General features: G+C 42.6%; 1 protein-coding gene across 1 annotated transcript in view; it reads left to right on the top strand.

The window, feature by feature from the left end:
• The first annotated feature begins 1,997 nt into the window (after positions 1–1,997).
• The window catches only part of pla2g15 (phospholipase A2, group XV), a 44,613-nt gene continuing 34,064 nt past the window's right edge, over positions 1,998–12,546 (top strand). Inside the window, exon 1 of the mRNA XM_043707167.1 lies at positions 1,998–2,370. Within this exon, the coding sequence (XP_043563102.1) occupies positions 2,235–2,370 (136 nt within the window). The 5' untranslated portion in view covers positions 1,998–2,234. The remainder of the gene's footprint in view (positions 2,371–12,546) is intronic.

Raw genomic sequence — 12,546 nt, 5'->3', positions numbered from 1 at the left:
TGGCCTTGCTAGAAACCCTGTACCCCAAGAATGACTTTTATTGTAAATTATAAGTCTTTGGGACTGATATATTTCATGGGGAAACTCACTGGCTGAAGTTGATCACTTTTTGGGAGCAGCACTTCTTCAACAATCAATGAATTAGTTCAAGCGCTCCCCCAGTGAGTGATATTACATGTTTGCTTGTTGCTATAGTTAGGGACAGTTTCCTTATTAATTTGTCAGGTAAAAACAATGACTGCAGATGCTGGAAACCAGATTCTGGATTAGAGTGATGCTGGAAAAGCACAGCAGTTCAGGCAGCATCCAAGGAGCAGGAAAATTGGCAAAAGCCCTTCCTCAGGAATTTGTCACTGAGTGCATAAGCATTACTATCAAAAGATATCTCCCCTCTGGCATCTTAGTTTTTTTTAACGAATCAACTTACTCAGACATGTTATGACACACCTCTGAAAGCAAGTGGGACTTGAGCTCAGATCATCTGATTCAGAATTTGGGACATTATCACTGCACCACAGCAACCCCTTCTATCTCGCTCATATGCATAGATTCAGATGTTAGATCTACCAGGAACAATATTGGAAATGTAGCTGTTTTCTGCAGAAATTTCCATCTATTGATGATAAGACTTCAGGACATCTCATAGCACATTACAGCAAATTGGCACAGTGGCTCAATGGTTAGCACTGCTGCCTCACAGTGGCAAGGACCCAGGTTTGATTCCACCCTTGGGCAACAGTCTGCATGGAGTTTGTACATTTTCCCTGTGTCTGCATGGATTTCCTCCGGGTGCTCCAGTATCCACAGTCCAAAGATGTGCAGGTTAGGTGGATTGGCCATGGGAAATGCAGGTTTACAAGGAGAGGGTGGGTCTGTGTGGAAATGGAGGGAAATGGAGAGCTGAATGGTCTGATGTAGGGATTCAATGAACTAAGTACATTTGAGGTGGCTGTCACTGTTGTAATAAAGGGAACACAGTAGCCAATTTATGTTGACCAAATTCCCATAAAAAGCAGTGTGATCATGACCAAATCTGCCGGCATCTGGGAAAAGGGAAACAAGAGCTAACATTTCTTCTCTAATGTTACTCTCTTTTTTCCAGCAAACTCTGTTGTGTTTGTTGAAAAAAATAAACATTTTTGTGTTTATTTCAGATTTCCAGCAAACGTAGTATGTTGCTTTCACCAAATACATCTGCTCAGAGATGAGAGAGAAATTATGGCTCAACAGTTGGGGAAGAACAGAGCACTTTCTTGTTTTCTTCCAAAGCCGGGAGATTGTTTAGGACAACTTAATACTCAGCTGAGAGTTATTAAAATTTTTGAAGAAAATGGGCAACAAGAAGAAAACAAAATAGGACAATGTGGATGCTGGAGATCTGAAACAAACAAACAAACAGCCAAAGTTTGCTGGAGAAACTCAGCAGGTCTGGCAGCATCTGTAGAGAGAAAACAAAATTATCGTTTTGAGTCCAGTGCCCTTTCTTGAGAAAGGTCTCCACCTGTTCTTCTACACCAGCATGGTATTCCCCATGGCAACAAAAACAGAAATTGCTAGAAAAGCTCAGCAGGTCTGGCAGTATCGGTGAGAGAAATCAGAGATAGCGTTTGAGGTCGAGTGACCCTTCCTCAGAACTGAGTTTTTTCCATGAATGCTGCCAGACCTGCTGAGATTTTCCTGCGATTTCTGTAGATGCAAATTACTGCAGACGCTGGAATCTGTGCTGAGAACAAGAGATTAGGCGCAGCAATTTCTATTTTTGTTTCCGATTTACAGCATCCGCAGTTCTCTCGGTTTTTATTTGATATTCTCAGGGACGAGACTGGATCGCACTGCACTACACACTGACTCATGATCATGAAAACGATTGTGTAAACCTCCTCTGCTTCGCTTCTTGTTATCGGGCCCAGTCCTGCCTCCTTATTGGCTTATTGGGTGAGGGCATACCAACCGAATCCCGAGGGTGGCGTTTTACGCCCCTTCTAGTTTGGATTGGTAGAGTCTAGTTTGTTATTTGCGCCTTACTGTGCGGGAGACTGTTGCTTGCTATGGACGGGCCGAGTTCCAGGGTGCGCTCCCTTTTATGCCAGTTTCCCAGTGAAACTCGCTGTTAGTTACATTGTATCCGCGGAGTTGCTACATTGTATTCGCCGCGTTCCACCGCCGCGCTGACCACCTCCTCTCTGTCTCTCTCACTGTCACATCTTTCCTCTCTGAGTTATGAGAGCTGGGAAATGATTTCCAGAACTGGCCTCTCCTCTCTCCTCCTCCTCCTCGCCGCTGCCTGCCCCGGCGCTCCCTCCTTCGCCTGCGAGAATAAGCCATCATCGCCGGGTTGCTTAAAGGTGACCAGACCTCCTGTTGTCCTGGGTGAGTTCACGAGCAAAGGAGGCTCGGTTTTTGTCTATTTATTTAACGTGTTTTGAGGCACCCTTTTCATTTTTTTTTTAAAAAGTCAGTTTCTATGGCCAAGTGTATTATTTTGTTTTAGTGCCCGTGGGCCTGCGATTGAATGCATCATCCTTCCGGTTGAATTAATTTTTTTCTGCCTTTAATCATGTGAAAATGTCACTTTCTTTAAATCGCTCTACTGACTTACGACAGCTTCAGCCTGACAGTAAAATATTCAATAGTGTTGTTTGCCTAATGTATTGTTTAAACATTTACAAATGGATTGGGTAATTATTGTATAGATAATATTTCTACTGTCTCTAATGTTCACTTTTCCAACGACTAACTGCCGAAGTAGAAACTGCGTGAGGTGTTTCTTTGTTGGTGTTTGTCACCGAGCAGTACTGAGCTGTATATGCAGTGACTGGTAGAAGTGAGGTGAAGCGCAGGCCAGAGTGCCTGAGCTGTTCCTGCCGCACATTGGCACATTGTTTTGTTTTAATGTGAAACTGAATGCAACTGTTCGCCCTTCAAACAATCATACTGATAGTTTAATGCCTATACTGTATTTTCATTTAATGTTGTTTTGAACAGTAGTAGCAGAGTCCTTTTCATCACAACTGGAAAACTTGATTGATGAGGAGGAATTGAGTCGATTGGGATAATACTCGTTATACTTAGAAGAATTGGGGGGGGGGGGAAATCTTACAGAAAAATTATGAAGGGAATAGGATAAGATGGAAGCAGGGAGGTTGTTTCCACTGGTGGGTGAAACTAGGCGTGCATAGCCTCAAAATAGGGGGGAGCAGATTTAGGACTGTGTTGAGGAGGGACATTTTCGCCCAAAGGGTTGTGAACCTGTGGGATTCCCCACCCAGTTAAGCAGCTGAGGCCACCTCATGGAATGTTTTTAAGGCAAAGATAGATTTTTGATCAGTAAAGGAATTAAGAGTTATGGTGAGTGGGCAGGTAAGTGGAGCTGAGTCCACAAGAAGATCAGCCATGATCTTAATGAATATGGAGCAGGCTCAAGGGGCCAGGTGATGGGCTCCTGCTGTTATGTACTTCACAGCCAGTGAAGCCAAGTCACTGTTGCAAAGTAGGAAAACACAACAATTGGAGGTCAATGATCGAAGTTGATTGACAAAACAAGCAATGGTAACCTGGAAAATGTATAAGTGGTGAACACGTTTTGGTGCAAATGTGCGGAAGTATTACTGTGGGACAGGTATATAGATTCATATTAGGTGAAGGACCATATAACCATGTCTTGGAAACCCATCTAGTTCACTCTCCTTTAGTGAGGGAGGTCTGCTGTCCTTTCCTGGTCTGGCCTGCATTTTCTCCAGATCCACAGCAGTACTGTTTACTCAAAGCTGGGAAATTAGGATCAGACAATAAGGAATGGTCAAGCCAGTGGTTCCCATATCACACCAACAAATAAAAATATCAAGTGTTATGAAAGCCACAACTCAAACAGATGTTATTGAATGGCAGAGCAGGCTCCAGATCTCCCAGTTCTGCTTCTGACTCTGATGTTCACGTTGAATGGTTATAATTTGGAATGCACTGCCTTTCTGGTGCCCGTGCTTCATTCAAGACATTCCAAAGAAGAGAATTGAAGGATTGTTGAAGGAAGGAGGATTTTCAAGGCTGTGGGGAAAAGGTGGCATTAAGTGGCAGATAACCAACACCAACATGATAAGCAAAGGCCCCTGTGCTATAACCATTCTATGATTACATTCTAAGCTGCCAAAAACAGCAATTGGCCAGATAATCTGTTTGAATGAGACTAATGAGAGATGGACTTTGGTCGAGACAACAGGAGAACTTTGCTCCTCTTTAAATTGCATCCTTCCAAGGTGATAGAAATTTTGTTTAAAACTTGGCAGCGCTCAATATAACCGTGCTCTTTATTACTGAACAGAAGTTGTCGCCTCGCTTTTGTGCTCAAGTGCATGAATTTATCGTCGACAAAACAGAACTCCCCATCTGATCCACCATCAAAGCTGCTGGTTGTAGAACTTTGTGTGCAAATTAGCTGCCTCGCTTGCTTGTTGAATGCATTTCAGAAATAATTCCTTGGTTTTTGAAACATTTTGTCATGTCCTGAGCATGTGCTAAGTAACTAAATGAACAAGTTCTTTTCACAGATTTAATGGGGATGGTTGAGGAAGGGCAGTTGGAGTGGTTTGTCTTGATCAGTTAAACTCCTTCTTTATCCCTGAAATATTTAGTTGCAAGGTTGAATGTATCGAAACAAGAACAGAAGTTGCTGGAAAAGCTGAACAGGTCTGGCAGCATCTGTGGAGAGAAATCAGAGTTAATGTTTTGGGTTGAGTGACCCTTCCTCAGAACTGGAATATACTGCATCTGGCATCAATGCCTTTGCTTTACAACTGAGTCGGTTTCAGAGTAGTTAAGTTGGAGTTGTCAGATGAAGTTGTTGATTTTTATTATTAACTAACTACACGTCTTTCTGCATTACTGCCAATTCCTGACTTCTGCTATTGTATGTAAATTTTACACGTTGCCTAATTCTGCTACTGGCAGTGTGAGGAATATGGTGCTTATAGTTGAGGTATTATTTTGTACGTGGGATCTGATAGTAGTGTCAATCAGTCCTGCTTATCTTACTTGATAAGCCTTATTCTGTGTTGTTTTACTCTGCGTATTAGAAATCTTTGCCCCTGTTCCAAAGGAGCTTAGGTCAACAAGATAACTTTCAAAAATGACAATTTTATATTGATGAGGGGCGTTCCGGATTAGGAAGTCTTGTTGCAAAGTGGGTAGTGGGTCTGCCTCGCAGCCGGAAGCTCCATGTTCAAGTCTCATTCCAGGACTTGATCAGAAAGGAAGACATGCTAATAACCATTGCCTAACAAGTTGATTATCAATGCTTAAATCTTTCAAACACATACCACTGATGTAAGAGAGGGAGAGATTCCTGGTCAGTCATGTAATGGAAAGAAGCTCCATGCTACAACACGTAAGTAAAGGTATATGTTGCCTGAGAAATCTAGATTCACTTGTGGGCTAGTTGGCTTTGTAGCCTGGAGGCCGTTGTGCATCTAATTGGTGCCAGTAATAAAAGGTTTGACTCCCATTCTAGTGGGATGGATCTTCCTCCTTGTCTTACCGATGGTGGAAGTCGCTGTGGATTAGACCTGCCTTCCTGTGGAAAACTCCAAGATGATGACGATTCAGAGTTATAGAAGTAATGTGCAAATTCAGAGAGAGTAATTTTTAAAACTGAAATATAAACAGAAAGTATTGGAGAAACTCAGCAGGTCTGGCAGCATCAGTGAAGAGAGAAACACAGTAAATGTTTTGGGTCCCCTATAACTCTTCTAGAATGGAAGCTTGAGTTCAGCCTCTGAAGTTGTTGAACACAATGTTGAAGGATGTGAAGTCTCAATGAAAACTGAGGTACTGTTTCCCCCCTTCAAGTTTGCTTTAGGCTTCACTTAAGCACTGCAGCAGGCCTGGAACAAAAATGTTGTGGGAGAACAAGATGGTGGATTGAAATGTTCAATAGTTGGAGTCTTGCTTGTGGGCAGAGTAGACGCAATCCCAGTTTATGTTTGGTTTTGCCAGTGTCAAGCAAACCACGTTTTGAGCACTGAGTACAGTAGACTAGATTGAAAGTAAATTGTTGCTTCACTTGGAAGATGTGTTTGGGATCTTGGACATTGAGACAGGAGGAAAAAATCACATTGAGACAGGTGATTGGACTATTGTGTATGGAAAGGGGCCAGGATGGGGTGAAAATGTGTTGGGAGTGACAGAAGAGTGGACAACACTGTCATGAAGAGGGAAGAAGAAGGTGTGTTTCGTAGTGCCTCCTGCTGGAGGTGATGGAAATGGCAGAGGATGGTCTTTTTGAATACAAAAGTTGATATGGTGCTCCCTATCCTCATTTTCTAACCTATCATTGTTATGAAAAGGAGAGGAAAGGGTGAGGGCAGAAATGCAGGAAGTGGGTTAGACGGGGCTGGAAACTGTGTGTCAGCCATGGAGGTGGGGACGGATCCGGGGAAATCCTTGATTGAAGAGAAAGGAACATGCATTGGATTTCCCCCATCAATGGAACAGTTGCAACAGAGGTGGAGGGACTGAGAGAATAGTATGGAGCTCTGCACGAAGCAGAGTGTGATGAAATCTGGTCAAGGTTACTGTGGGAGTTAGTGGGATTGGAGTGGGTATTAGTGGACAGCCTATTTCCAGAAATGGAAGTCAAAGAGGGAAGAGTCAGATTCACCAGAGAAGGATATACATTGGAAGCAAAACTGTTCCAATTCTGGGTCAGAGCAGGAAGCAGCACCAGTGGTATAATTGATGTAACAAAGAGTTTTCGGAGGGGGCCCCATTTAAGACCGGAACATGGAATCTTCCACATACCCTTGCAAGAGATGGGCATAACAGGGACCTGTGTGGGGACTCAAATCAACTTGTACTTGGAGAAATGAAATGCATTAAGGGAGATTTTGTTCAAAATAACAACAAGCGTAGGCGGACACAGATGGATGGTGGATAAGGACTATTCAGGAGTCCTTTTCAAAGAAGAAATGTTGAGTATTCAGTCCATCCGGCTGAAGGATTGAGCTATATGTCCATGGTGAAGAGGAGGCAGGTGGACTACAAAACTGGAAATTGTGGAACTGATACATTTAGATTATAAGTTATAGAAACAGAATTCTCCTGCCTTCTCCCTGTACCCCTTGATACCCCTAAGAATCAAGAATTCTGCAATGGGCGTGAGCAAGAAACATCATTTACAATTCTTCTGGCACTTTTTTTTAATAAGTGGGAAGTGACAGAATGAGGGGAGCAAAAACAGTTGAAATAGGAAGGAGTTAATTCAGTGGGGTAGGAGCAAGCAGGTCTATCAGGTCAGTCCTGTTTTATGGAATTTGGGAAGGAGCTCGAAGTGGGCAGTGCAATAGGGTTGCAGCACTGAGGTGGAAAGATGCGGTGGGGAGATTTCTAGTGGAGACCAGGTCAGTGCCAGTCCTGAAAACAGCTTGATGGTGAGTGGTGGCGTCATGATTCATTAGATTAGATTACTTACAGTGTGGAAACAGGCCCTTCGGCCCAACAAGTCCACACCGACCCGCCGAAGCGCAACCCACCCATACCTCGACCTATCACTACGGGCAATTTAACATGGCCAATTCACCTAACCTGCACATCTTTGTGACTGTGGGAGGAAACCGGAGCACCCGGAGGAAACCCACGCAGACACGGGGAGAACGTGCAAACTCCACACAGTCAGTCGCCTGAGGCGGGAATTGAACCCGTGTCTCTAGCTCTGTGAGGCAGCAGTGCTAACCACTGTGCCACCGTGCCGCCCACGGTGGCACAGGAGGAGTTAAGATGACCTATCCGAGAGGTGGCATTCATTCTTTTTAAAACCTGTCCCTGTTTGAATATTTGACTTCAAGAAACTGGGTTTTTGATATTAGCTAAATGCATTTTTCTTTAATCTAAGGGTTTAGCTGCCTTTGGTGTCACTGTCAGACCAAAGTAAAGAATATTCCTGGAATTGTAACTCTGGTTACTTCCTCATTTCACACATCCTCCTGCTTATTGTGTTTATCTGCCCATTGATCTTTCTTACTGGAGGAATGCATTTGTTTACTCCCTGTTTATTCCTCTGACTGCCTCTCTTCATTTCTTGTTCTGTAAGTTTCTCACCCCTTTCTATTGCATATACTCAGAATACTTCATACATCGATAAATCATCAATTACTTAGGGATGTGTCTGAACTAAAATAAGGAATTAGCTTGGCGTGTTTGTTCAATTCATACATACTTTCTCAAATTAGCCTCTTTTTGGTTGGAATGGTGCTATATTTTAATGCCCCAGGTGATGTGCATGTACACAGCCCATCACTAGAATAGCTTAAAATGAGGTTGCCACTCAGATCAAGTGAAAGCCACCTACAACACCAGCTGTAGATTACATCTCAGACTAGGGAGCCACAGCACGAAGCTGGGAAGCAGGGTTACGGTAAGGTCATTTCTTCTTAAATGGTCACAATCAGCAATGAGTACTATACAATGTGTGTGCATCTTAGTCTTCACTGTTCCACAAGGCTGAAAATGTGTTGCTGGAAAAGTCCTCACTCTTTCCTCCTGTTCCACAAGGATCAGCCATTCAGCATCTAAATCAGCTGTGAAATCCAGGAATGGGCAGCAAGTTCTGAAACATTCCAACATCTGAAATATTCCTACACCACAGCAGTGACTGTGCTTTAAAAGTACTAAGTTGGCTTAAACACACATAGGGACTTTTTGGGCTTGTGAACGGTACTTTATGAATGCATGCCATTTTTGCTTGAATGTGGAGCAGCCAGAGGGGAGTCTGGACCCAGCATGCAGTGGGGCTGGTGAAATCCCAGAGTTGATAGGTACTCTGCAGGATCAGGAATGAAGCCCAGTGTGTGCATTAGTGGTTTGGACACGAATGATGTACATCAACACATGGAGTTACATTAGCTTAGTCAGTAACCAAACAGGACAGCCCTCCTTCAGTGCAGGAGCTTTCCTGTATTGTTGTTTGCCTATGGATTAAAACACATTGATAAAGTCCATCTGGGTGCAGTAAACTATTTAATGTGGCCTTTTCATTTAAGGCAAATCTGAATCATTACTGCTAATTGCAAGCTCGTGGCGTCACTTAAGGGACTTTGAGTGTGGCCTGGCGTGCAGTAAAAAAGCCACATTTAAAACTGCTGTGTGTGACACCAATCTCAAGATCCATCCCCACCCCTCAACCTCCACCCCCCACCCCCCAACTCCAGCCCACTCATGGTTAACACAGTCATATTCTAGAGGTCAGCAGTTCTGTGGAACTTCGTTACAGTGGCAGTACGTCAGAGATTTGATCCTTCTAATTGGAGCTGATGAAGTTGCCAATTTAAAGTGGCCAGTATTTTTAAATATATTTTGTAGCATCAACCAGCAACCTTGCTAAAATGCAAGTGTTTTTCAATGGATGTAATAATTCAATCTTTCCTTGTAGCTCATATTCTCTAGCACAGGCTGATAAATTGGGTGGTGTTAGTCTGTCAGGTTCAAAACTCTCACTTGGAATAGGAGGAGCCTTTTTTTTCATCGTTTTTTTTGGATGTCTGCATAACTAGCAAAGCCAGCTCATCCTTAACTCCCCTTGAAAGTGTTGTATTGCATTGCATTGCTGCTGCATTCCATGTGGTGCAGGCCATAAGAATCATAGAATCCCTACAGTGTGGAAACAGGACTTTCGGCCCAACAAGTTCACAAACTGACTCTCTGAAGAGTAACCCACCCAAACCCATTCCCCTGCCCTATTATCCTATATTTACCTCTAATTAGTGTACCTAACGCACACAACCCTGAACACTGTGGGCCATTTTAGCATGGCCAGTTCACCTAACCTGCACATCTTTGGATTGTGGGAGGAAACCCACGTAGACACAGGGAGAATGTGTAAGCTTCATGCAGATAGTTATGAGGCTGGAATTGAACCCGGGTCCTTGGCGCTTGGGGCAGCAGTGCTAACCACTGAGCCGCTGTGCAGACCCTGGGGGCAACAAGAGTGGGTCATTTGGTCCATCAAACTTAGTGAATGACAAACTAAGATCATGGCTGATCTGACTGAGACCTGAACACCACCACTTTGCTTTCTGCCCCTCCATAATCCTTGACTCCCTTGTAGAAAAATAATCCCTTTTAAATCAGCCTTGAACATATTTGATGATCCAGCCTCCACTGGTCTCTAGGTAAAATAATTACAAACATTAACACCTTCTTGAGCGAAGAAGTTCCTCCTTGTTGCTGTCTTAAATCAGAGATGCTTTCCTTCAAACTCTGTGCCCCTTTGGTCCAGATTTTGCCATGGTAGTGGTGGGGGGGGGGGGCAGCATCCTCTCTCTCCATTTACCCCATCAAGCCCCCTCAATCTTTTTTTCCTTACAGGACCACCTTTCATTCTTCTAAACTCCAATGATTATAGGCTCAAACTTTTATCATGTAAGAATTACTTGATTCTAAAAATCAGCTTGCACCAATATCACTGTCAAGGTTGGAATTACAGAGATCCAGTGCTAGTGAATGATTCCACATCAGGAAGGTTTGTAATTTGGAATGTAATAGATGATAAATAGATCTGAAATCCTCCAAGCCTAAGGTGGAGAGGAAAGAAATCCATATGCAGCTTTCTTTTGACTTGCATGCACTTGTAAATCTGTTTTTCTTTTCATATATTAAGTGCAACAAGCTGGAGTGTACCAGTAAACATGTGCCATATTTCAGTCACATGACTGACTGTTACTAAATAGATTGAAAAACAAGCTACTCACATCATCATGTCAATCAGAGGAAATTAAATTGGCAGAGAACTTAGATCTGTTTCTCATTGGAAAAGAATGGTGGGGAATAGAGTCACAGCAGTAGTTATATATACATTATTTACAATGGATAGGTTAGAAAATCAAATTGACAAGATTCAGAAGATGTTACAATACTTTTACCTGAAAATTAGCATGAACTTTGAAGGAAGTGGTCTTGTGTTGACATTTGGTTGTGAAGTTTGCACGTGGTTGATGCAATCCATGAATTAGCCCAGTAAGACCTTGTGGTGTGAAGCAACTGGAACTGAACTAAAATTAAATCCTTTCTTTGAATGGAGCTTTTTTTTGTGTCTCGGTCTTCAAACAGACATGATGTTGCTTTTAATTATGCCTCTTCAGCTGAGGGCAGTATATTTAAAGCAAGAGCCACTGTATAAAAGTTTGGTCAAAAATACATTATATTAAGAGTTGCATTGCTGTTATTCAAATGCCAATAATAATGAAACAATAATAATGAAAAACAAGACTGAGGCATTTATTGATTCTGATTCAGTTCAGTGTTTACTGATGCTCACAGATGTACATGTATTAGTATACTTGCTAATCATCACTGCATTCTTCTGGGCAGTAGCATGACAAACGTTTCACTGTGTGCTCTCTCATGCAAGTGTTGCAATCAATTCAACTGTGGCTCTTTGCAGACAATCCTGCACCTACTATCAACTGCTAACCATTGATGTGGAACCTGCAGGCAGGGTAGCACGAGAGATCAAGTACATTAGCTGAACAATTGTCACTAGTGCTTCCTTGGACCAAAGTAGTGAAGCCATTAGCAGCATTTTGTCACCATCTGAAAGAAGGTGTGTACAGTGATCAACCTGTTTAAAGGAATAAATTTTTTTCTATTCACTTGCTCTTTGTATCTTTTACTGTGTTGTCTAGGTACCCAGATAAACATAGGAAAGAATCTGTCATCGTCTTAAAATCTTCCTGCTCTTGGTGATGGGTGCTATGTTGTTGAGTAACTTATTGTAGATGTTTGGTTGCATTACTGATATTGCATTAGTCACCTGACCTCTCTGTAAGAGCAGGATTTCATAACGTTGGTAGTTTAAGGTCGTATTGTTTTAAGTAGTCAGTTTATGGCATGAAGGTATTGCATTCTATCTTTTTAAAAATTCATTCATGGGAAATGGGCAATAGACAATATATACTGGCATAGCTTATCTCTTAAGAGAATGGTGCCTTTGGTGCAGTCCATTTGGTGTGGGTAGACATAAGGTACTATTACTGAGAGAGATTCAGGATTTTCACCCAGCAACATTGAAAGAACATTGATGTATTTCCATGTCAGGATGGTGTGATACTGTGTAAGGGCTCTTGCAGGTGGTGATGTTTCAGTGAATGCCCTTGTCATTTAGCTGATCATGGTTATAGGTTTGGAAGGGGCTATCTAATGAGAATAGGTGAATTTCTGCAGTGTATCTTGTAGATAGTATGTACTGTAGCTACTGACCATCAGTGAGGAGAGAATCAATGCTTGTGGATTAATTACCAGTCAAGCAGACTGCTTTATCCTGGATGGTGTCAAGCTTCTTGAGTATTGTTAGAGCTACACCCGCTCAGGTATCAGGGGAGTATACCATCACACTCCTGATTTGTGCCTTGTAGATGGTAGATAGGCTTTGTGGAGTCAGGAGGTGAGTTACTATATGAGGCTCTGGTCAGCCTGAATTTGGACTATTTTGAGCAGCTTTGGACCCAATTTCTAAGGATGGATGTGCTGGTTTTGGAGGGGAACCACAGGAGATTTACTAGA

Source organism: Chiloscyllium plagiosum, chromosome 17, assembly GCF_004010195.1.
Source record: "Chiloscyllium plagiosum isolate BGI_BamShark_2017 chromosome 17, ASM401019v2, whole genome shotgun sequence".
Classification (NCBI taxonomy): Eukaryota; Metazoa; Chordata; class Chondrichthyes; order Orectolobiformes; family Hemiscylliidae; genus Chiloscyllium; species Chiloscyllium plagiosum.
This window is presented reverse-complemented; position numbering and strand designations above follow the sequence as displayed.